The following is a 26,795-nucleotide window of genomic DNA, read 5'->3' as shown; positions in this document are numbered from 1 at the left end:
CTTAGATGTTGATCCTGGAGATTGTAATACACATCCTAATTGATCACAGTCTACTTACAGGTTGATATTGACACAATTCCAGTAAAATATAGCAGCTTTGCTTCAATATAGCTCCATTTTCTTCCTTTGTGTTATTTATATAACATCGATTACATCTAGATATGTGATTAACCCAACAAAAGAATGTTATAATTGTTTGATACAAAATGTTATCTTTTAAAGAAATAAGAGAAATCTATGTTTATGTAGTTTCAGATTTCCCCACAAATTTACTGATTTTGGTGTTCTTAATTTCTTCCTATGGATTTAAGTTACTATCTGGTGTAAGAGTTTTCCTTAGTACTTACTATAAGGCAAGTCTTCAGCCATGGTTTCTGTCAGTCTTTTTTTGATCTAGGTAGGAATATCTTGATATTGCCATTTTTTTTTTTCCTTTTTGAGACAGAATTTTGCTCTCTTACCCAGGCTGGAGAGTGCAGTGGTGTGATCTCAGCTCACTGCAGCCTTGACCTCCCAGGCTCAAGCAATCCTTCCACCTCAGCCTCCTGAGTAGCTGAGACCGCAGGTGCACACCACTATGCCCAGAGATAGGGTTTCATCATGTCGCCCAGTCTAGTCTGAAACTCCTGGCCTCAAGTGAGCCACCTGCCTCAGCCTCCCAAAGTGCTGGGATTACAAGTGTGAGCCACCACACCCTGGCTGATGTTGCCATTTTTAATAAGTAGCTTTATTGAGATATAATTCACATGCCATACATTTAAAGTATACAATTCAGTTGTTTTTATATTTACAGAGTTGTATGGTCACAACCACAATCAATTTTAGAAGTTTCACCCCAATATATACTCTTGAGAGAATGAGAAAGATAAAAATAACATCTTAAATGTTATTATGAAGATACTGACGTTGCAGATCTCCTCAGTTGATCTCACGGACCATAATTTGAGAACTGCTATACCAGTGTAATAAGCTCATTAATGAAACTACTGAGTGATGGGAGGAAAAAAGGAGAGAATGCTACTTAACAGGTTCAGCGATAGCCTAATAGTAGAATTAGGTACTTAATCTGGGTTCTCAAGGATGAATCCGTATTTGACCAGAAGGAAAGTGAAAGTAAAGGGTAGTATAAGCGAAAGAAACAGCAAATGGAAAACAAACTTGAGTTGGGATGTAGCCTATGAAGGATGGAGGATAGGAGGTGAGTCTAGCACTAGACAAGGAGCAGTTCATTATAGCCTTGTGTGCCTTGCAAAGGATCTTGGAACTTATTCTGTAGTCAGTCAGTCAGGAGGGAAGGGTCATAGAAAGAACCAGTCAGAATGCTATTTGATAAAATGTAAGTAGGAGGCAGTGTGGGCAGTGGCTTTTGGGATGAAGAGAAGTTGGCAGATCGAAAAGCTGTTGAATGAATTAAACTTGTGTGTGAAGAAAAAATAGTCTGGGTCCATTCTGAGGTTTGTTTCCATTACTAGGTTAATGATTGGGCCATTTCCTGAAAGGAAATTCAAGAGAAAGAACAGGTTGTTTTGAATAAGTTTGCTTTGTACTTGCTGAACTGAGTTGGCCCTGGGAACATTCAAGTAGAAATGTTTAGTAGGCAGTTGCATATGAGTGTAAGAACTCAAAACAAGTCTGGATTGGAAATAAATATATGAGGATATGTAGAAAGTATGGAGAAGAGTGTACAAAGAGTGTATAAAGTGGCACAAGAATGGAGGAGGATAGACCCTGAGGAATTCAAATATTTTAGGAGGAGTAAAGAGACAAGGAAAGAGGAGGACAGAGAGAGAACCAAGGGAGGTTCCACAGAGAATGGCTAGAGGGAAGAGAGAGTCTGCACTGCCAAATGCAACAGAGGTTAAGAGGAAAGATGAGGCCATTGAAACATTTTAAATGACCTTGATGAAAGTAGTTTGCGTGGAGATGTGGGGACAGAATGCAATGTTAGATTTGAAGAAAACATTATAACTTTTATTTCTGCATGTTTAAGTATAGTGAAGGTTGTATTTGTGGAAATTTATCTGGGCTGCTTGATGCCACTTTTTGGATTTGAATTTATAAGGCTAAACTGAATGAAGCTTTAATTGTTCCTATGTACTTTTCATGTATCTTTTGAAAGTTGTCACGAAATAAGTAGTGCCTGAATATTGCCCTCCTAAAAGTGTGATTTTTTTTTTTTTTTTTTTTTTTTTTTGAGACGGAGTCTCGCTCTGTCGCCCAGGCTGGAGTGCAGTGGGGCCAAAAAGTGTGATTTCTTAAAAGTGTAGCAACAATAGCAAAAACCAAATACTTCACTAACATATTTCTGTTTAAAACATTCCCTAGGTAAGTTAAGAATACTTGTTAATCATTGGATTTATAAAATAAATGGCAAGAATGAATACAAACTATTACATTCCTCTAGTTAACAAATTTTTGGCTTACATAAAGGGATGTATTTATTCTCAGTCTCTGTTTAACTGTATGTTTTTCAAGATCATTAGTTTGGGTAAGGATCAGAAGCTCATCTAAGGCAACATGCGCTGTACTTAAATTGCCATGCTTTGGGATTTCAGAGCAGTTTGATGTCAAAAGCTGTTGTTAGAAGTATTTTCCTCAGTTTTTCAGTGAATATTTAACCCCTTATTTTACCTTGAGAGGAAGGGCTGTAGTTTTTATTCCAAAGATGCTAGGTATAGACCATGTTGCTGCTCCTTTTTAAGACAAAGTGAAGAAGTTGGGGTAGGGGGTAGAAGGCATGACCATCATTCATGTGTATATTTGCAATGTGTATTTCTTTGATTGTCTTTTTTTTTTTTTTTTGACGGAGTCTCGCTCTTTTTGCCCAGGCCGGAGTGGAGTGGCGCTATCTCGGCTCACTGCAAGCTCCACCTCCTGGGTTCACGCCATTCTCCTGCCTCAGCCTCCCGAGTAGCTGGGACTACAGGTGCCCGCCACCGCACCTGGCTAATTTTTTGTATTTTTAGTAGAGACGGGGTTTCACCTTGTTAGCCAGGATGGTCTCAAATGGTCTCAATCTCCTGACCTCGTGATCCGCCCACCTCGGCCTCCCAAAGTGCTGGGATTACAGGCGTGAGCCACTGCGCCTGGCCGATTGTCTTTTCATAGTGAGTGGCATTGAAGTCAGCTTCTGGGTTCTGCTAAGTTGTTTTTCCCCATAACATTTTTAGAAATGAGGCTGGGCATGGTGGCTTATGCCTATAATGTGTGCTTTGGGGAGACCAAGGCAGGAGAATTGCTTGAGGCCAGGAGTTCAAGACCAGCCTGGGCAAGACCCCCGTCTCTACCAAAAAAAAAATTAGCTGGATGTGTTGATACACAGCTGTATTCCTAGCTACTGGGGAGGCTGAAGTAGGAGGATTGCTTTAAGCTACAGTGAGCTATGCTTGTGCCACTGCGTTCCAGCCTGGCAAGAGAGCAGGACCCTGCTGTCTCTATTCATTTTAATTTTTTTTTTTAACAGTTCTCTTACGTAAATAGAGACCCCATTTACAGTTTAATATGACAGAATATTGCTGTTACAAGGTCCTAAATTAATAAAATAACCTAAACCAAAATTTCACTCCTTAAATTCATTTAAGTAGAGCATAACTTAAGTAATTGCATTTTATAGCAATTTAATTTTTATGTAAAGTCCTCTCATTAAATATTAAAATAGTTAGGATTTTGACAAGATGTTCACACCTTTCACTGCTCATCTGTGGTCTTTTCCCCCCATTGATTCTAGTTTAGTTTAGAAATGTCTCCACTACTCTTTTAGCTATAAATCAGTATTTAAAATTTGCAAAGCAGAATCTTTTATAAAATCTGTTAAGATAGTCTAAAACCTGGTTAAATTCATAAAATGTGAGAGAGGGGATATTAATTATTTTAACCATCTGAATAGTTCTGTTATATCCTTTTCGTCATCAGTGTAGTTCAGACATTCATTATTTCCTCTCCAAGTGACTATTGAGATTTTTTCTTTTATTATCCAAGTATTATAATACGTTTGTTGTAAAAAATTAGAAAATACATATAAGAATAATGAAAATAGAAATTACCTATTACCTTGTCAACAACTGTGAAGGTTCTGAGATTTTACCCTACTTGTAAGCTAATTAGCTTCATGGATGCTGGCAGAAGACACAATTCCTAGGTCAGTGATGAAGGAATATTTGCTATTCAGCAATAGCAGTAGCCAGAGTATCATTGTTTGTGCCTGTTCCCTGAGCCTCGCTTCTCACAAGGGGGATGCAGTGATGGGCAGATGACAACTGCATATGCAGTGGGTTGTATTACAGGGTAGGAACCCCAAATATTTTATGATGGGCAGCAAGTCTGCCTGAACTTTTCCCTAGAAGGAGACATTATTACACTGGACAGCAAACAGGTATGTCCTTAGCTTTAGAGGGAGACACTACCTCTGTCTTTCGAGGCTGTTTATCATACAAATACCCATGAAAAGATAGTCCAGGACAAAGGAAATTAGTGTGTCTGCTCGCAAGATGTGCAAAAATGCAAGAGAGACATGGAGAATTATGTCCCAACACAGCTGTAATGGCACCACCTACAGATAGCTATTAACATTTTGGTTTACAGGCATACCTCATTTTATTGCACTTCACTTTATTGTGCTTTGCAGATAATTGTGCTTTTTACAAATTGAAGGTTAGTGGCAACCCTGTGTTGAGCAAGTTCATTGGCAACATTTTTCCAACAGCATGTACTCACTTGTCTCTATGTCACATCTTGATAATTTTCATATTTCCAACTTTTTCATTATCATGATGATGATTAGTGATCTTTGTTACTATTGTAGTTGTTTTGTGGGCACCACACTGTATGCAGAAAAGATGGCAAGCTTAATGTTGTATGTGTTCTACTGCTCCACTTACTGGCTCCTCTCCCAACTCCGCCCCTCCTTGGGCCTTCCTATTTCCTAAAACAACAATTTTGAAATTGTTGTGTTTCAGTGGTCTCTAAGTATTCAAGTGAAGAGTGGAATGTCTCTCATTTTAAGTTGAAAGCTCTAAATGATTAAGCTTAGTGAGGAAGGTATGTCAAAGGCTGAGAGAGGTCAAAAGCTAGGCCTCTTGTGCCAGTTAACCAAGAGAGGAATGCCAAGGAAAAGTTCTTGAAGAACACTGAAAGTGCTGTTAAAGTGAACACGCCATAAGAAAGCAAAACAGTCTTATTGCTGATATGGAGGAAGTTTGGAGTGGTCTGGATAGAAGATCAAACCAGCTACAACATCCCCTTAAACCAAAGTTCAATCCAGATCAAGGCCCTCTCCTCAATTCTGTGAAGGCTGAGAGAGGTTTGGAAGCTGCAGAAGAAAAGTCTGAAGCTAGCATAAGTTGGTTCATGAGGTTTAAGGAAAGAAGCTGTCTCCATAACATAAAAGTGCAAGGTGAAGCACCAAGTGCTAATGTGGAAGCTACAGCAAGTTATCCAGAAGATCTACCTATGATCTTTGATGAAGATGGCTACACTAAACTACAGATTTCAGTATAGATGAAATAGCCTTCTATTGGAAAAAGATACCATGTAGGACTTTGAAAGCTAGAGAGGAGAAGTCAATCCCTGGCTTCAAAGCTTCAGAGGACAGGCTGACTGTCTTGTTAGGGACAAATGCAGCTGACAACTATTAAGTTAAAGCCAGTGCTCTTCTTCCATTGCAAAAACGCCAAGACCCATAAGAATTACATGAAATTTACTCTGCCTGTACCTTATCAATGGAAAAACAGTGCCTAATGACAGCACATCTGTTCACAGCATGGTTTCCTGAATAGATTAAGCCTACTGTTGAGACTTACTAAGAAAAAAGGATTATTTTCAAAATATTACTGCTCATTGACGACATGTCAGTGAGCTGTCACCCAAGAGCTCTGACAGAGACATACAAAGAGAATAATGTTGTTTTCATGGCTGCTGACATGCAGTCCATTCTGCAGCCCATAGGTCAAGGAATAATTTTAACTTTTTAAACAAGTCTTATTAAAGAAGTATGCTTTGTAAGGCTGTAGCTGCCATAGAGGGTGATTCCTCTGATGGATTTGGGCAAAAAAATTGAAAACCATCTTGAAAGGATTCACCATTTTAGATGCCATTAAAAACATTTGTGATTCATGAGAGGAAGTCAAAATACCAATATTAACCAGAGTTTGGAAAAGTTGATTCTAACACTCATGGATGACTGAGAGGTTCAAGACTTTAGTGGAGGAACTAACTGTAGATGGGATTGGAAAAAGCAAGAGAATGAGAATCAAGTGGAGCCTGAAGATGTGACTGAATTGCTGAAATCTCATGATCAAACTTGAAACCTACTTTTAAAACAACCTTATAAGCAAAACACTTGGTTTGAAGCTCCATTTCATTGGCAGAAGAGAAAAATAGCTCATCTTTCTTATGGATGAGCAAATAAAGTATTTCTTGAGATGGAATCTACTCTTGGTGAAGATGCTATAAACATTGTTGAAATGACAGCAAAGAATTTAGTATATTACATAAACTTCGTTGATAAAACAGCAGCAGAGTTAAATAAGATAGACTCCAATTTGAAAAGAAGTTCTGTGGGTAAGTGCTATCAACGGCATTGCACGCTCCAGAGAGATCTCTTGTGAGAGAAAGTCAATTCACATGGCAAACTTCATTGTTTTCTTAAGAAATTGTAATAGCCACCCCAACCATCAAAAATTGTCCTGATCAGCAAACAGCCATCAACCTAAGGCAAGACCCTCCACCAGCAAAGAGATTACAACTCACCGATGGCCCATGCAATCTTTAGCATATTTTAGTATATTTAGTACTTTAAAGTAGGTATATATGTATTTTAGACATGATAGTATTGCACACTTACTAGACTACATCATAGTGTAAACATAATTTTTGTACTGGGAAACCAAAAAATTTGTGTGACTTGTTTTGTCATTATAATTGCTTTATCGTGGTGGTCTGGAACTGAATCTGCCATATCTCCAAGGTATGCCTTGATATTGTTCCCGAGTTTTCTGTTATATATTTGCACGTGTGTATATATATTCTTGTTTTCTGGATACTTTTTTTTACCATTTTTCTATCTTACTGAGATGACAAAGGCTATCAATACATTGTTTAATAGCAGAATTAATAGAAACCATTGATGCTTTCATTATTACGTGTGATGGCTGTTGCCAGTTATTGGGAAAATAATGTTAAATGAAACAGACTCTAGAAATATTTTAAGATAATAAACCTAACAGAGTTATGGGCCTAGGATGTGCTAATGAGCCTCTCGTGAATTTGATAGAGTATTTCTACTCTTTGGTAATACAGAAATTTCAAGACTATCAAAAACATTTCTTTTGAAAGAAAAGAAACCCTTTGTTCAAATACTCCTTGAAGGACAGTTTTATAGATGACATAACAAGTAGTTAGCAGTTATGATAGTTACACATCACCGTATTGCACAGGAGAACATATTCCATATACTCTTTTGCTGTTTTCTTTCAATTTGATATCACATAGGTTTTTTTTTTACTCATTTTGTGGCACAGACCTGTATCTTATGTAGCTGCAAGGGAGAAGGGATTTTTAAATGATTCTTAAATCTTTTATTCGTAACAATGATTCATTTTCTGAGGCAAGTTACTGGAGTTTTGTTGGTTAACCTGTGTATTAGCTGTGCCTTTTTGTTTTCTGTATTTCTGTTGCTTTGACTTCTGAGGCCTTGCTGACCATTGAGAGACTGTATCTTCCAGGGCTAGCCAGTTCCTAGAGATAATAAACTCACTGTGAGCAAATCTTTCACTCTCAGACCGACCTGTCTAGACCCCACATCCAAACCCCCAACTTTGTTGGGCTCTCACACTCTGGGCCACTGGCCATCTGTCCTAATCACCCCAGAACCAGGCACCAATTAGAGAAACAGCTCCCATACCCCAGAACCCACTGAAATTATTCAAGGTATCCAATCCCAAGCCTGCTTCCCCTGCTTCACACTTTTTTTTCCTGTAGAAACTACAGTAAAGGCTCTTGCTCACATTTCACCTTTCTTCTTTTACCTCTTGACCAACCACCCTGGTACTTCCCTGTGTGGTCTGGAGTGGCATGATGTGGCATGGCATGCTCCCCACCCCTTGGAACTGTGAGTAACAATCTTTTCCATAGCAGTAATATCCTGATTTGTTGGTCTCACCATATAATAAAACCTACATTTTAAGTAACCTTATAAGCAAAACACCTTGTTTTTGAAGCTCCATTGGCAGAAGTGAAAAAATAGCTCGAGGATTTTAGTTGAAAGCTTGGAAATTGATCAAGAATGAATGTAGAATTTATTGATGTTATTCTTGTCACTTTGTTCTTGCCATCATAGGGTTTTCTTTAATCTTTCGATACAATGAATTAAGAGGTTTTCTATCAGTGAACTGTCCTTGCATTCTCTAGGTGAGCCCTGCTTGATTATAATATATTCTAAGAATTGAATTTGGCTTGATAGTCTGTTTAGGACTTTTGCATTTAAGTTCATAAGTGGATTTTTGTCTATAATTTTGTATCTTGTGCTGTTTTTTGGTATCAGTTTCATTTTAGACTTCTAAAATGAATTGGTAACTTCTAATCTTTCTGTGCTCTGGTATTTATAAGACATGGGAAATACCTGCTTCTTGAATTTTTGTTTTTTTGGTTAAAACTCTATTGTAAAATCTTGTGGAGTAGGTGCCTTTTTAAACATACATTTCACTATGGATTTATCTTTTTTTTTCCTCCTTTTTTTTTTAGAGACAGGGTTTTTCTCTGCTCTGTCACCCAGCCTGGAATGCAGTGGCATGATTATAGGTCACTGCAGCCTTCTGCCTCAGCCTCCCGAGTAGCTGGGACTACAGGTGTGTGCCATTGCGCCCAGCTAGTTTTTAAAAATTTTTTATGGCGATGAGGTCTCACCACGTTGCCCAGGATGGTTTCAAACTCCTGTCCTCAAGTGATCCGTCCGCCTCAGCCTCCCAGAGCATTGGGATTACAGATTTTAGCCACTGCACCCAGCCTGATTTACTGTTTTCTGTGGTAATTGGTCTGTTCTGGTTTTCCCTTCCTGTCATCCTGTCATGAGCTAGTTTTTAGTAATCCATATATTCCAAGGAAATTACCCATTTTTACAGGCAGTAAGTTTTTTAATAGTGTAAAATTGAATACAGCATTTTTTTTTTTTTGGATACAGGATCTCACTCTGTTGTCCAGCCTAGAGCACAGTGGCGAGAACTTGGCTCACTATAGCCTCAATCCTCCCAGCTCAAGCAATCCTCCTGCCTCAGCCTCCCAAGTAGCTAGGAACACAGGTGCATGCCACCATGCCCGGCTAATTTTTAAATTTTTTTACGGAAACAAGGTCAAGGTCCCCCTGTGTGGCCCAGGCTGGTCTCAAACTCCTAGGCTTAAGTGATCCACCCACCTCGGCCTCCCAAAGTGCTAGGATTACAGGCATGAGCCACCATGCCCAGCCAACAGCATTCTTTCATAACTTTTTAATATTCCCTCTCTAGTTGTATTCAGGCTCAATCTCAGTGTTTTTGTTTGTTTGTTTGTTTTTATCTTTTCTCTGTTTTTCATTATTAAGTTCACCAAAGGTTTGTTAATTTATTTGCTCTTTTAGAGTCATCTTTTGGTTTTATTGCTACTTTAAAAAAATGACATTAATTTGTTATGCCCCTTTTTCCTCCTCATCCCTCCTTTATTTTTCATCTTGGGTTGAAAACTGGTATCTTTTATAGTCTGAATCTACTTTTCATTTGCTTTTGAGAGTTTCTACAATCATGATAAATTATCACTTATTATCATAGCTTGGGGAATGTTCTTTTAAGATCTCCTGCTAAGGCAGTGTGGCTTAGTTCTCAGTATGAAGCACATTTCTCACAAAGGAGTTGTCATACCCCAGTTTTAGATGTGCCATATCAATTTGGATGTTTTGATTATAGGAGTGAACTTTATAATACCTATAGGTCACTTCACCTGATTGGGCGAGTACTTAGTATTTTTGTTTGGTATATCATTCTTTTTCTAAAATGAATTATAAATCCATTTCTGGTTTTCTGATTTAAGAAATAGGGTTGTAATCTACTGGCCTGGATAGATTATTCTTGGTTCCTGTGATCCTTACATATTTTCTTCTTTATTGGTAAATAATAGTGGTTCTCAAACTTTACTATGCATCAAAATTATGTGGCAGGACTATTAAAACAGATCATTAAGCCCTAGCCCCAGAGATTCTGATTCAGTAGGTCTGAGATGATGCCTGAGATTTTGCATTTCTAGTAAGTTTCTAGGTGATGCTGATACTGCTAGTCAGGAAGCCATTTGAGAACTACTGATATAGATAATTTTATTTATTTATTTATTTATTTATTTATTTATTTATTTATTGAGACAGAGTTTTGCTCTTGTTGCCCAGGCTGGAGTGCAACGGTATGATCTCAGCTCACTGAAGCCCCTGCCTCCCAGATTCAAGCGATTCTCCTGCCTCAGCCTCCTGAGTAGTTAGGATTATAGGCACCTGCCACCACACCTGGCTAATTTTTTGTATTTTTAGTAGAGACAGGATTTCACCATGTTGGCCAGGCTGGTCTCAAACTCCTGACCTCAGGTGATACCCATGCTGTGGCCTCCCACAGTGCCGGGATTAACAGGCATGAGCCACCACACCCAGCCAATTTTATTTTTTAAATAAAATACCATCAGTTTGATTCAATTCAGAATTGCTTTTTAAAATTTACATATTCATTGGCGCTACATCTAGATATAATGGTTCTATTCAAAATATTTTGTTTTACTGTTGTTTTAAAATTGTTATTAGAAGTACCATTCAACCCAGCAATCCCATTTTTGTTTACCCAAAAGAATATAAATTGTCCTATTAAAAAGACACATACATGCATATGTTCATTGCAGCACTACTCACAGTAGCAAATACATGGAATTAACCTAAATGCGCATCAACAGTAGACTGGATAAAGAAAATGTGGTATATACACACCATGGAACACTATGCAGCCATTAAAAAGAATGAGATCATCTTTTTTGCACAGCAACATGGATGGAGCTGGAGGCCATAATCCTAAGTGAACTAATGCAGGAATAGAAAACCACCAAATACCACATGATCTCATAAGTGGGAGCTAAACATTGAGTACACACGGACATGAAGGGAACAGCAGACACTGGGGCTTACTTGAGGGTGGAGGGTGGGAGGAGGGAGAGGATCAAAAAACTGCCTATCAGGTACTATGCTTATTACCTGGGTAATGAAATAATCTTTACACCAAACCCCAGTGATATGCAATTTACTTACATAACAAACCTGCACAGGTACCCCTGAAAGTAAAATATTTAAAAATAAATATAAAATTATGTTATTAAATAAGAGTAGGGAAATATGAAACAGGAAAAAATGTACTTGTTGAAGCTGGGTCTTGAGTATATTGAATACAGTGATAGGTAATACTATCTCTTTTTGTGTATGTTTGAAATTTTCCTTAGGGGTTTCTATACTGCATTGCTTAGCTAATATTGATATAACTTTACTCTATTTGACTTTTTAATAGAGTAAAGACAAGATTGCATCCTACAGCAAAACTCCAAAAATTGAACGAAGTGATGTGAGCAAGGAGATGAAAGAGAAATCATCCATGAAACGTAAACTTCCTTTTACCATTAGCCCATCAAGAAATGAAGAACGAGATTCAGACACAGGTAGAATAATTTGCTGTTCTCTGGTAAAATCTTGCCCATTCTTTAATTCTGATTTTTGTTTCTTGTACACCACTCCTCTTGACACCCCAGTTTATAGAGAAATATTTGTATTTCACTATTTCAGATTTATCATTTTGGGGTAGGAATTCATCTATCATGCCAAGTGTGATTTCTAACCAGAGATAAAAACAATTTTCTTTATTCCTTACTCTTTGAATGTTTATTGTGAATTTCTTTATCAAGAAATTAATTTTGGGAGGAGCATTCAAATGAATAAAAATTACTCAGTGATAAGGAAGCATTGGGATATGCAGATTTGAGAAAAAGTTGTTGAGCTTTTGTGAACATATGGTCACACCCCAAAGAAGTTTAGGCACTTTAGATTCAGAAATAAATTAGAAACATGCAAACACACACACACACATGCACACACACACACACGCGCGCACACACACACACACACACACACATTGAGGCTAACTGCCTCAGTGCTTTTCATAGAATTTTTGTTTCCCAAAACTCCTGTATACCAGAAATTGATACTTGAAATCAGCCAATCCCAGTTATTCATAACGGATGAGATTCTTGTTATTGCTATCTAATAAATTACTAGGTTGTGTTTTAGCCCTGAACTAACCGATTTTTGAAACTAATATAAACTTGAATGTATGTATTTACTGTAGTTTTAGTCATTGCATGAAATATTAATAATGAACTGTTCTTAAAAACGTTTTAGCCTCAGAGAAAGTATTCCATTCTGAGTTTACGTACATAGATTATATTCTGCCTATATCTTTCTAGTCATTTTAATTGTCAGTTCAGAAATGATCTTGACTCTGGAAACTGAAAATACTCATAAAGATTTTTGAAACATTCTATGCTAACATAGCTTTAGAAAATCATGTAGTGTATGGTTTTGGTAACCAGGTTTCCTTTTGTGTATTTTGCCACTGCTGTTGTGTGAATTAAAAATTGTTCTTAAACACTCATGACATTTTTAAACTTTGAAGATTGCTGTGTCTTGCAGTGATTACGAAATCATGTGCTTTTTCATTTTAAGCTACACTGGTTTCTTTGAGAGATTCAGAATCTTTTTTTTTTCCCCCCGAAGCATCCTAAGTGATACTCTCAAGCTATTACTGGATCGCTTAGCTGAGAAGAGGGTGCTTATGTGCCTTTGGGATAGCTATTTCAGATTGAACTCTTCTCGCATATTCTTGTTAAAAGTTTCTTTGCTAGTCATTTTTAAATTACATTACTCGGGTTTTGTTTTCCAATGAGAGTATATTTCTGATAGCTGTTCGAAAAATGGATTTTGATAAATTCAAAGAATATTAATATTTTTAAGGAATAAAGTTTCAAGATAATCTTTTCATGAGAGCCTTTGTCATTAGATCAGATGGATTATTTTTCTTTTATTTAGAATAAAATTAAGGAGAAAATGTTACTTAGGAAGGTAAGAAATTTAGGCATTGAATAAATGTAACCTAATTCATATGTCTAAAATTGGGTTATATACACTTTTCCCCCTTACATTTTTTCTACTATTGGACTTTAGTTGGGATATCGCAGCTCTCTATAAGACTGTTTCATAACACTTATTCTTCCTTTTGAAAAGTTAACATGTTGTCACCAAACAAAATTTTGTTGGATTTAAAACACAATTGACCCTCGAATGGTGTGGGGACTAGGGGCGCCAACCCCCTTTTTCCCCCTTCACACAGTCAAATCTGTGTATCTTTTGACTTCCCAAGTACTTAACTACTAATAGCCTGCTGTTGACCAAAGCCTTACCAATAACATAAACAGTCAATTAACACATCTTTTGTGTGTTACGTTATTTTTTCTTTACTGTTACCTGAGATGACGTGTTATATTATTATATACTGTACTCTTTAAACTAGAGAAAAAAATGTTACTTAAGAAAATCATAAAGAACAGAAAATATATTTACTGTTCATTAAATGGAAATGTATCATTATAAAGATCTTCATCCTCATTGTCTTCACATTGAGTAGACTGAGGAAGAGGAGGGGTTGATTTTGCTGTCTCAGGGATGCAGGGAGGCAGAAGAAAATTCCTGTGTAAGTGGATCTGTGCAGTTCAAAATCAGGTGGTTCAAGGTCAATTGTATTTATATTTTTGGTAGGCTTTATTTATAAATTTTAGTAATAGATGATGTCTTTGGTTTAACATAACACAGTGAAAACATTAAGGAGGATTTCCCTAGTCCCAGTACAAAATGTGTTATTTACGATTCAAGTGTCTTTTATATAATTTTTTTTAAAAAAGTAGAATTCAGTACCATTAAGTGATATTTCCCATATGAAAGATACAGCATCAGACTTCATATCTGACATTGATCTTTTTTATGTAGTATTCTGTATTTTAAACTATTAGCTGAAACTGTGAAGATAAAGATACAGAGGGGAGAAACATTTACGGCATATATCAAAACCCTTAATATATGTAGTATTTGAAGATCTTCTAAGTGTGAAAAGGAAACTCAAAAATGGGAAAATGGACCAAAAAATACAAGTGGTTCAGAACAATTATAGTTTGGAAAGAAATACATGGAAAAAATACATCAATAGTAATCAAAGAAATACAATTTATGGTGAATGACAAAATTGTTTTTGGTCTGAATCACCCAGTGGTTATGGGTTGGACATAGGAATTTGCTTTAGTGGGTCTAAATTATAGAAATACTTTGTTTAAGGTAAATAGGACAGTGTATGTAAAAAGTTGTTTCTTAACATTTGACTAATTTTTTCTTTGGGCATTTATTATAATAATGATAACTATTATTATTTTGAGACAGAGTCACTCTGTCGCCCAGGCTGGAGTGCAGTGGTGCCATCTCAGCTCACTGCAACCTCTGCTTCCTGGGTTCAAGTGATTCTCCCGCCTCAGCCTTCTGAGTAGCTGGGATTACAGGCGCCTGCCACGATGCCTGGCTAATTTTCATATTTTTAGTAGAGACGGAGTTTCACCATGTTGGCCAGGCTGTTAACTCTGGACCTCAAGTGATCTGCCAGCCTCAGCCTCCCAAAGTGCTGGGATTACAGGAGTGAGCCAACATGCCTGGCTTCTAATAATTACTGATGAGAGCATTTATCTTTAAGAATGTTTATCTCAGCTTTCTTTATAATAGCAAAAAAATCAGGAAAATTGTGTTGAGTAATATAGGATTTGTTAAATTATGATAAATTCAATGAAGAAATAGATTTTTCACCCTTAAAAATAATGTAGTAAGGCTGGGCATGGTGGCTCACACCTGAAATCCCAGCACTTTGGAAGGCCAAGGCAGGAGGATCACTTGAGGCCAGGAGTTTGAGACCAGGTTGGCCAGCAGAGTGAGACCCTATATCTATAAGAAAATTAAAAAATGAGTCAGGCTTAGTGGTGTGCGCCTGTAATCCCAGCTACCGGGGATGCTGAGGCATGAGTATTGCTTGGCCTGGTAGGTTGAGGCTACAGTGAGCTGTGATCATGCCACTGTACTCCAGCTGTAGAATAATACGTAATATGGGAAGGTGATCATGATATTGGAAGTAAAAAATTAGATTATGAAACAGTATGTGCTATTTGCATTAAAATTGTAATTTGTGTATTTACATTTACTGTGTGTATATACGTGCACACATGATGTATATTAACACATGGAAAGATTAAGACTGTCTAAGACTTTTTTCACTGTAGGAACTGTACCTGTTGGATGTGTTTTGGGTACAGAACAAAATATAAATGTTATAAACCTTGACGTAAGGAAATAACAGAAAAAAGGGTAGGGAATAAGGAGAAAGCATATCATCTTATCTCTAGCAAGGGATTAACTGATATTATCTAAACAAGTATATAGTTTCTTAAAATGATTATATAAACTTTTTAATGTTCCTGTATTTAAAATTCCTTTATATTTTTGTTTATATTTTATAGTAGACAGTGTCTTTTATAAAGAAGAAGCAATGCCTTTAGTTTTTTTTAATGTTGGATTAAAATAATCTTTAAGCCTTTTATTTCAAAACAGCATATGTATGTTATTCTCTTGTTCTTACATAAATTTATTACTGTCTCTGCTAGTTCCTTTGTTGTTATATGTATTTAGAGGGATGCTGGGAATGATGCTTGCCAGAGGTTAACACTTTATTTCTTGGATGTGGGGTATTTATTACTTCCTTCTTGGTCCTTTTCGTATGGCTTGAATTCTTGAGATAATGGTCATATGTTACTTTTATAAAGTCACTACTTTTTAAAAGAGGTATTCATAACATTGTCCAAGGAAAGCCTACTGGCACCCCAAATCAGCAGTAATGCTGTCTACTGAATGAGAGATTCCTAGCCTTCATTTTGCGAGATATCGTAATGTGTCTTAAACTTTCTAAATTCTCAATTATTTAATACTTACTAATTTTTTTAAAAAAGAAAACACTTTCTAGAAAAGTAATTGCTTGGCTAGACAGGAGAAATTAGGGAATGAATTACAACATAATTTGAAATCAGGCCAGTGGGTCCTTGTAGCTCTATCATAGTACTATATTTATTCTGAATTAATTTATTTAAACAAATCACCAACATATTGTTTTACTCTGTCAAAGAATTCCCATAAATTTTGTCCTGTGGAATATTAAGCCAATGTATACAGTGACCCATTGAACCTATGGAAGCAAAAAGCAACTGCTTATCTAAAAGATATTTCTTACACCTACATCAGCTTGCTTTATCACTAATTTTTACCTTTTCCTTTCATTCTCTCCTACTCTAGAATTGACAGGATAAATTTTATAGTTGTAACAGAGGTAAATCATGGCAGTGTTTACTGTTGAAGATTTTGGAATCTGACTAGTGTTGACCCTAAGCCCCCTACGAGCACTGGCCCAGTAATTAGACTTCTTTGTAAGTCCCAGCTTCCTTATCTGTAAAAGTACATATAATAGTATCAGTTTCAGAGAATTGTGACCTTCAAGTGACATAGCATGTAAATTTAGCTTTTAAAACTAAATTAAACATAACCAAAAACTAACACTGGTTTAAATACATAGGAATTTTACAATTTAATGCAGTAAGAAGGCCAGGTATAGGCAGTACAGGGTTGGCATAGCAGTTCAGTAATGCCATCAGGCACTGATCTCTTTTCATCTTAATGCTCTGCCACTCTTAGCTCATACATGGGCTTTGTCCTTAATCATTTTGCCTTATAATCACAAGATTATTGCTTCTTCCTGGGTAGAAAGTAGGAGGGAAAAGACCAAGGACAAAAGTGTCTTTTTCCCGGTGAGATTTGGCCTTTTTGTTTCTGCATCTGATTAGTTAGGCTATTCTAGTTGCAGTGGAGTCTGAAAAATCATACTTTTAGCCGGGCATATTGTTTCCCTGATCAAAACTGGGGTATTCCTGGTAAGAAAAGGAGAATGAATATTGTATAGGTATCGTATAATATCTGCCCCCATATATAAAGTGTAATCAGTAACTGATAACTTTTGTTATCTTTAATAATTAATAAAGTTTCCACCTAAGTGAACTTTATTCCTGCATTATCAGTCACAAAATCATACTTAATTTCTTTCCTAGTCTTACGGTGTCCAAGGGAAAGCCAAAATCTCTTAATGTGAAAGTGTTAAACAGCTGTCTTGAGGCTACATGTGAGAGAGTCTCTTCTTGGCCCTCAAACTTAATTTACAATTCTTTTGTTATGAAAAATGCCATCAAGACATCTTTGCAGATTGTGATGTTTGTCATACCCTGAGTTATTTCTTTATTCGTTCCCAAGAGTAGGGTTACAGTGTTATAAGGGTTAAACATTTCTGTGATTCTTCATGTTTCTCCAAAATAATTATACCTAGTTAGAAAGCCTCCAGCAGTATATGAATGTTCTTTAACTTCAAATAGCATTGGGGGACATGTTTTTCTTTAGGTTGATAAATCTGATGTTCTGTAGAGATAAACCAGTAGTCCTTTGTCATTTTAGTTTGCATGTTTAAATAATCAGAAAGATTGAATGTCTTTCACTTTTTTTCTTTGAATAATTGTTTCCTCTTAGCATTATTAGTAAGCAAATAGTTTACTAGTTTTTTTCGCTTTTTTTTTTTTTTTTTTTTTAAGGTGATACAGAGTGTCGCTCTTTCACCCAGGCTGGAGTGCAGTGGCACAGTCTCGGCTCACTGCAACCTCTGCCTCCCGGGTTCAAGCAGTTCTCCTGTCTCAGCCTCCTCAATAGCTGGGATTACAGGCGTGTGCCACCACACCCAGCTAATTTTTGTATTTTTAGTAGAGATGGGGTTTCACCATGTAGGCCAAGCTGGTCTCAAACTCCTGACCTCAATTGATCCACCCACCTCAGCCTCCCAGTGCTGGGATTACAGGCGTGAGCAACCGCGCCCAGCCTTTTTTGGCATTTTAAAAAGATAATGTGTTATGAGAAAATTCAGAGAACACAGTATGATGTGTTCACAAAGTCTACAGAGGCAGCTGTAGAGTATGTTGAAATTTTATTAACAAAATCTCTGCCAGCCAGCCTTAGTTCTATTTTCCTAAGACTTTACATGCCATTTAAGGGTTTACCATATTATAATGTGACTCAGTCAAATTTGAGGAGAGGAGCTTCTTTTAAAAAGAAAACAGATAGATATAATTTTTCTGGGAACTATATTAAAATAGATAAAATTAGTGCTTTGCTTAGTAAGAATAATCACCTTTGGTGATTTTTTCATGGCAGTTATTCATGATAGATTTACTTCTGCCCCCTTCCTGATATTTCATTATAAAAATTTCAAACATACAGTACAGGCTTTTAAAATTATTTTTGGTATTTTTCTTTTATTTCCTTGCAACCCAAGCAAAATATTAACTTAAAAAGATTGGTTTTAAAATACAAGTGTCACTTGTTTTGCCTCGCTACGAAGAACATATGTGGGAGAGAGAATGGCTCTGCTTAGCACTCAGTGTTTTGCATCAATCTCAATCTCATAAACAGTGGTAGTCTCATACAGCCTAGTCTCAGTACAGCATAAAAGGAAGTAGTTGAGGAAAGGGACAGGGAAATGTTAATAGAAGCTTTAATTTTCCAGTTCCTGAGTTAAAGCTTTATAGACTATTCAGATGCCCCCAATAGAAACATACTTGTTTGAGTAAAAGCCAAAGAGTGTGTGGGGTCAGAGTGGTTGCTTACTTCCAAAGGATGATTTGGATAAACTGGTAAACTACATTAATATAATTGAAAGCTTAGTTTATTCACTGTGGTTTAATCTATTAAAATAATATCTGCTTTCAATAATTCATTTAATCCAATTGGCACAATTTAATGGTTGCTGGTTTGCTTTGCAATCTATGGTGGTTATTTAAATTTTTTTGTTTGTCTTTGTCAAATATTATTTTTCATGAAATTTTTGTGGTTGCTAATTTAATGTATTCCATTTTGAAATATGTGTTCATTGAAAGTTTTACCACTCAGCCCATTTACCTGTTTACTTTAGAGTTGGTCTAAATGTTATTGATGATTCCTCTTTCAGTTGAGTGAACCTTCTCATCACTAAACTTTTAGGCTTATCTGTAAAATTTTCAAATACGATGCTTAGGGGTTACTTGTTCTCTAAGTTGTTTTTTTTGAACACTTGGTTACTTATACCTAAATGAAATCATGAATACTGTGTAACAGTGATCCTGGAAAAAAGTTTGTCAGTTAAGGATATGAAGAACACAATAATATTGTGAGTTGAAATGGCATTTATAAGTCAAAATATATTTATAAGTAAAAATGTCTGCTCTGGCCATATTGCCAAAGTCAATTGTCCATATTCATATTTCTCTGTCATGAATTGTTAGGCAGAATTCCATATATATATATGTGTGTGTGTGTGTGTGTGTATATATATATTATTATTATTATTTTTTAAATGCAGAGTCTCACTCTGTCACCCAGGCTGGAGTACAATGGCATGATCTCAGTTTACCGCAACCCCGGCCACCTGGGTGCAAGTGATTCTCTGGCCTCAGCCTCCCAAGTAGGTGGGATTACAGGCATACGCCACCACACTTGTCTAATTTTTGTATTTTTAGTAGGGATGGGGTTTCATCATGTTGGCCAGACTGGTCTTGAACTTCTGACCTCGGGTAATCCACCCACCTTGGCCTCCCGAAGTGCTGGGATTACAGGCGTGAGCCACTGCGCCCGGCCAGAATTCCATATTCTTAACTGATAAACTTTGTTTTGATTTAGGTTACTTTCTTTCCAGACGGTCTTCGGTAGTAATCACTGTAGTAATTAATACCATTTGAAGTGTATATAATTTGTGGAAAGGTCTGTGGTGTAGGATGATGGTGCAGTCCAAAGTGTTTTACTGTCTCCAGAGTCGAGTTGGCACTCATAGAACAAAAAGTGTAAGACAAGTTCTAAACAGAAATCCAGTGATAGAGTACTGGCTCTTTTACTGTTATTCAGAAGTTGAAAAAATATATAGCCTCAAAAAAGATAGTGTGTTTTAATATATAACATCAGTAATACCTGTTATTGAAACTGCATGGTTGAATTTCCCAACTTTAAGATATTTTTGTTGAAAAATTTGAAATATTAGGTGTTGACCAAAGCTGTGTTTTAAATATAATTTTGGCTTTACTTTAAAAATAATCTTTTGGCAAAACAATAATAGCTTATTAACTGGTGGTCTTTTGAAAAATGTTGGTTTGTTGAATTCTGCATTTCCCTCCGTGTGCTTTTTTCTCTTCTCCTGTCTCTTCTCATTCTGTAGATTCAGATCCAGGACATACAAGTGAAAATTGGGGGGAGAGACTTATATCTTCTTACAGGACATACTCAGGTAATTAGATTATCAGGTGTTCCTGTTTAGCCAGTGGTTTCTGTCACATTTACAATTAATTATTGTACTATAAGTAACTTACTTTCAAACCAGCATATAGATATCTTTGGTTAAATAAATGAACTACGTGGGTGACACCACATTTTCCCATTTTTGCTCCTAGGTACTCAGTGTATCATATCTAACACAAGCTATGTGTGAACCTTGTAGCAGGACTGCCATATACCTCCACTCCAATTTTTTACAGCACGATGTGGGGAACACCATTCACATAGAAAACAATGTGAAAGTCAACCCCTGGTGTTGCATAGTGTAGTGACTCCTGTGGGAAGATACCCAAGTGTTTTGTTGTATACCCTTCACAAGGTATACCAAGTGTACTGATTTCAATAGACAGTGTCATCTTACCGTTTAGTCATGTGATGTTTTTTAAAAAACACATTTAATACAGTTTTTTTCCATTGAATTCATTAGCCGTTATTGACTTTGTTGCCTAGGTTAAATTTAACTATAACTGAATTAAAATACCAGGTTACCTAGAGAAATGCCATTACCACTGTGTTGCAACCTCTCTATTAAGCTATGGCACCTGTTATTTTATGTTAATGGTCCGTAGTTGCTCCAGATAGAATACAAGAGGATATACAAGTACTGTGTCCTCTTAAAATAAAGAGTAAATGTGTTCTCTAGTATGTGACAGCTAATTAGTTAAATGTTTTTTGATTGTCTTTTTTTAAATTGGCTAACATTGTTATCTCTGAGCTTAAATAAAAATATGATTTTTTTTTAGTCCCTGGGTGTCTAAGTGTCTAGTTTTCAGCATATGACATTTAGCTATAAAAACTAAAGTAAACCTGTTTTTATACACTTTTTATTTATTTTATACATTTGTGGGGTTGGGTTAGGGGCAGTGGAAGAACCAAATAATAATTCTTAAAATTATCCCAAAAGTTTTAATTGAGCTGATAAGTCAGTAGTGCCTGGTTACCAAAATTGAGGGGGTGGGGCATATTTATAGTCAGTTACTGTGGAATTATTCTAAAAGGTGACTTCTAAGTACCCAAAGTGCCCCTGAAAGAGCTGTATGTATATGAAGCCATCCATAATCTGAGTATCATTGCCGGAAATCAAAAGATGCAGACATTCAATTGGAGATTCATGTAGATATTTTAGAACCAGAGAGTAATGGCAAATTTTTTTTTCAGAATTGAAGTATGTACATTGCAAACAGGATTGACTTAATTATGTTCATCTATATTTGAGTTGTGATTCCATTGTTTGATTCTTATAGTGACTACTTTGTGGGAAGATGTTGTATTCTTTAATTTTTGAGACACTAATAGGTTTATGAACCAAGTTCCCTAAGAAAAACAATTTTGTCTCTTCTCCTTAATAAGTACTTAATACTTAATTGGGATGTGAAGATGTTGAGCTTTCTATTTATTCTGGCAAGACCTAAAAAGAAAGCATTAATTTTCAGCATTATAAAACTGGAACATCTTTGTATATCCGAAGATCCTCTAAACCTTGAAAGAATGTTGGAGCGTTGAAAAGTCCATTTCTCTGTTTGCTTTGAATAGTCTTTAAGTGAATCTCTTGTATATTATCTTAAAAAATCCCTAGGTTGTCTGAATGGAACTTAAGTTTATAGTAGACTATGCTAAACGAACACATTTGTCAGTATACTTACATTTAAACTTCAAAGTTCTTGTCTATTATTAGGGCAAATAAATACATTTTGCAGGTGCTGAATCTTGAGAAGTAGCTAACTTTTTAAGTATTATTTAATCACCTTCCTGACAAGAGAAGTAGCTAACTCTTTATAAGATATATAATATATTATCATTTTTTTACTTATGATGGGTCAGAGGAAACAAATTCTTTACAGGACAAATCCCAGATAGTCTTGTTGACTGCTTTTAACTTGAAAACGCATACTTTGGGACATACTAGTCTAACACAGTTTTGACACACAGTGTAGTTGTCTCTATCCTAGCTGCCTTACGCCGGCTGCTGTTTTCTTACTTTGCTGTCTCATGCAGAATATGAACTCAGACATATGACTATGGTAACTGAAAGAAAATAGAGTTTATATTGGATGCTAGCATCTGATTCGAATTTTGTTTTAAATATTTGGAATATATCCAATTTGTTTCTTTCTTTCCAAAATAATTACATCTTTATTTGGCAGCATGGCATTCTAATGATGCATATATAAGTATCTTTTTACTGTTGCCTGAGTATGTATTACTTTATCATGTTAGACTGGCTTTTTTAAAACCTTGTGTTAAAATGCAGTCAAAACAAAAAAGGCAGTTGTTTTACAAACAAAAATGCGAAATTTTCCCCAATATTTAGAAAATATTTTGAGGATAGATGCTAAGTATTTTTTGTTTCCTCTAATTACTAGATTTTATTTCTTGTCTTTGAAACATCTTTTCTATTTTCTATAAAATTTTCACAGTGTTAAATATATTTATTTTAGGAGAGAAATACGTTCATTATAGTTAAAGATTTGTTATTCAAATGGAAAACTATTAAAACAACAACACTTGTAGTTCCTTATTAAATACTAGAGAACCAAGATATGCAGAAAATTAGGAGAAAAAAATCCATATATGCTTCAGGAAAAAATTGGCTTCTCCAAAAATCTGTTTAGGGCTTTATAATGCAGCATAAGTTAGGAAAAGTACTGTGCTAAGATTGGATTTATGCTAAATTGGATCATTAATGATAATGAAATAAAAAATATGAAAAGGTTATACTGGAAAAAAATTAAGTTGATTTAAATAAGTCTTGAAATTTTGTTTTTATGCAAAACCAAATATTCAAGAAAATGGACTTTTTAGGAAATGTTTAATTTTGAAAGATTTGTGGACAGCAGAGTTTTTAAAATTAGGAGCTCTGATTTTCCTCAGCCATAAAGGTGACAGAGTATCCTGATTAAGTGGCACACTGGAAGAATTATTAATTTCTTATGCCTGCTAATAATATCAGGTTTTAATTAGTTTTCTAAACTTGCTAGATTAAAACATGCTTTTCTTTTAGAGTATTTTAGCTGCTGTTCATATCTGCTTGAAAAAAGACACTATTTTGACTACTAAGCCTTTCCTTTTCCCATTTTTGCTATTTTTAAATATTCTTTATTTTACTTATTTATTTTTGCAGCTCCTCTTTGCAGGTACCCTCAAACCTGGATCAGTACATTCCAGATATTTGTATAGGGTTTCCCAAGAAATAGATGGACAGGTAATAGCCAGACCTCTGCATTTGGTTGCACAGAGCACCTGCCTTAACTCCCAGAGAAGTCTTACAGAAAAGACAAATATCTGTATCTCTTGCTTATAGAATTCAGTTCAGTCTGAATTTGCTGACACTTAATGGGGAACGCAGGCTGCGTTGCTAATGGGTTTCCCAGATAGTTAAATCTGAGAGCTAACTTGATGATCGGTCAGATCTCTTTGAAAAGGTCCTTGAAAATTTTTGGATCTTTGCAAGATCTGTTAACCCATAGCCACACAGAATCTTTAATTTGCGCATTCTTGGCTTTGACTAATGTCATTTCATGTTCAGCTATCCTATGACTGGAATAAAATGATTTGGTACTTTTTTTCGATAGTTGTTCTGTGTGATAAGACTTGTCTTAAATATTTAGCTCGTTGGAAGTTTGTATAAATCATTGCTGGAATCAAGGAAGTAATTTGAAGGAGCATTGCTATATAGGCTTATCAGCAATTACAAATAAAATTATAGTGAATAAAAGAGGTTTAAAAGATGTAATACTAAAGAATGTCTGCACTGTTATCAAGGAATTAAATTTTACTAGAACAAGTCATTAAGGTAAAATTTTACTAGTAATAAATTTCCCAAGTATTACTAATTTTCTGAAAACAGTGGAATTAAGAATATATTTTTTTCAAAGCAGTCAGGAAGAAAATTGTTTATATAATATAAAACCCATTGTGCTTTTGTCTGGCTACTACTAGTTCATATATTGTACACATTTCTCATATGTATGTACAGCATCTATCAAAAAATTCATCTTAAACTTGCTTTTGAGTACTTGGATTTGTTTCAAATTCTTACATATTTGTTAATAATTCCAGAGAAAGAAGGTCCAGAAAAGAAGAAGACAAAAAAGGAAGCTGGAAATAAGAAATCCACACCAGTTAGCATTCTTTTTGGTTATCCACTCTCTGAGCGAAAACAGATGGCACTTCTTATGCAGATGACAGCAAGAGACAACAGTCCAGGTGATACCTACCATCATTGAGTTAATGTGTATCCTTAGTTTTCCTCAGGCAACTGTAGTCTCGTCTTAACAATTATTTTAACTTCTTTTAATTTTTATTCTTTCTTGGATTTAATCAGAATTACTTGTAAGTCAGTGGTAATTTTATGATTATTTGTGTGACAGTTTATCATCTGTATCCTCTGCTAAAGTAGAAGCTATACAAGAGTAGGGCTCTTTACACCATGTGTAATCCATATTTTATTAAGATCTAAATTTTTTATAAGGAAAAATGTCAGCAGTATATTAACAGTCATTTTATATTTCATGTCACATTTCCAACTAAGGTGTTGTGCCACATGTATGTATGTTTATTTATATACTGTGTGCTCCAAAAATAATTGATGATGACTTACCAGCAGGACAAAAACAAAAAGGGAACAAACCAAACAACATGCTAATTTATAAAAGGGAGCTAAAAAGGTAGATAAAATCCAGGCAACTGGCCTGAGATAGTAATTACTATTCACATCCTGGCAGCTAAAAGTACAAAAGAAAATTTTTGAGTTACATAGTTCTCATTGACTGATTCAAGAAAGTAAATCACTTTTGTCTGGAGAAAATTTCTTTTGGCCCTGAATTCAAAGCAATTTTATGTAAGACTCTGGGTTACGTAACAGTCCATGTTGAAATGCATTGAAAAAGATAATTTTTCAGTGAGTTTTTCCTGTATTGCCTCTTTTTAAAAAATGGGATGACATGGTTAAATTCTTAAGAGTTTCTAAATATTATAATTTCAAGGCATGAGCGTATCTAATATCTGTCACTGCTAAAAAAATGTTTTAGGGCTTCCTGCTTTTAAAAATAGAGTACGTTGTGGTTACTCACTCCTACCTTTTCCACCTCCAACATGGGAAAGTCTGTGACCAAATTAAAGACATTTTACCATGTAAAAACTTTGACTGTTTCTGTAAAATTTTGACTTTGACTTTAAGTCTGATTTAATAGTTAAATGGAAAGACATTTATTAAAACTGATTTTTTAAAATAACGTGAACCTTTGTCCTTAGAGTAAATTAAAAGACCAACAGACAAAAAGTAAAAGTCTTTCATCTCCAGTCACCTCCCCTCAAGAGGTGACCACTGTTAACAGTTTCTTATCTTTATTTATGTAGCTTTTCTAGGCATAAACTTACAAATACGTATCTTTTGATATGGGTTAATTTTTTTTTTTAAATATAAATAGGAGTACACTATAATACTGTTCTGCAGTTGGTCCTTTTAAGGGTGATTCTTAGTCAACTCTATTAATATGTATAGAATTAGAATGGAAAACTTTTGAAATATCAAGCAGTTTGCCATCATACAGATATACTTGGAGTTTGTGGTGGTTTTATTCATTAGATAAGTCTTTAGATTTTAAGAAATTCAGCAAGCAAATTCTCTTCACAAATAATTTGACTATAAGGATTATATTAAAATTTATTCATTCAACAAATATTTCTTGAATACCGCTGTGGTATATGAGAAGTCTTCTAAGCAGTGATGAGTAAGATAGATAAGGCCCTTTTCTTTGGGAGTGTAAATTTCTAGAAAAACTTCTGTAGGAAACTATTACCGAGACAATGTACTTTAAAATCCAAAAGGTAGGGCTGGGCATGGTAGCTCGAGCCTGTAATCCCAGCACTTTGGGAGGCTGAGGCAGGCAGATCACTTGAGACCAGGAGTTTGAGACCAGCCTGGCCAACATGGTGAAACCCTGTCTCTACTAAAAAATACAAAAATCAGCCGGGCATGGTGGCACACGCCCGTAATCCAGTCACTCGGGAGGCTGAGGTGGAAGAATTTCATTTCTTGAACCCGGGAGGTAGAGGTTGCAGTGAGCCTAGATCAAACTACCACGCTCCAGCCTGGGCAACAGAGTGAGACTCTGTCTCAAAAAAAAAAAAAAAAAAAAATCCAAAAGATGAACCTTACACTTTTTTTTTTAATTGAGGAAAGGATGGTATTGCCTTAGAGCTCTAATCATGTCAGGTTTTAAACTGGTAAAAA

The 26,795-nt window shown here is 35.6% G+C and overlaps 1 protein-coding gene across 30 annotated transcripts in view; it reads left to right on the top strand.

Moving 5' to 3' along the window:
• ANKRD12 (ankyrin repeat domain 12) overlaps positions 1–26,795 on the top strand; it is a 149,526-nt gene that overhangs the window by 47,923 nt on the left and 74,808 nt on the right. For 9 of the 30 annotated variants that reach the window (XM_034943936.3, XM_055102454.2, XM_034943937.3 and 6 more), the window contains 3 exons: positions 11,553–11,700; positions 20,445–20,513; positions 24,620–24,766. In XM_034943936.3, the coding sequence (XP_034799827.2) occupies positions 11,553–11,700; positions 20,445–20,513; positions 24,620–24,766 (364 nt within the window). The remainder of the gene's footprint in view (positions 1–11,552; positions 11,701–20,444; positions 20,514–24,619; positions 24,767–26,795) is intronic. The other 21 variants (XM_034943940.3, XM_055102460.2, XM_063597190.1 and 18 more) reach the window with 3 other exon arrangements.

The sequence above is a fragment of the Pan paniscus genome, chromosome 17 (assembly GCF_029289425.2).
Source record: "Pan paniscus chromosome 17, NHGRI_mPanPan1-v2.0_pri, whole genome shotgun sequence".
NCBI lineage: Eukaryota > Metazoa > Chordata > Mammalia > Primates > Hominidae > Pan > Pan paniscus.
Note: the sequence above shows the minus strand (reverse complement) of the source record. Positions and strands in the feature narration are given on the sequence as shown.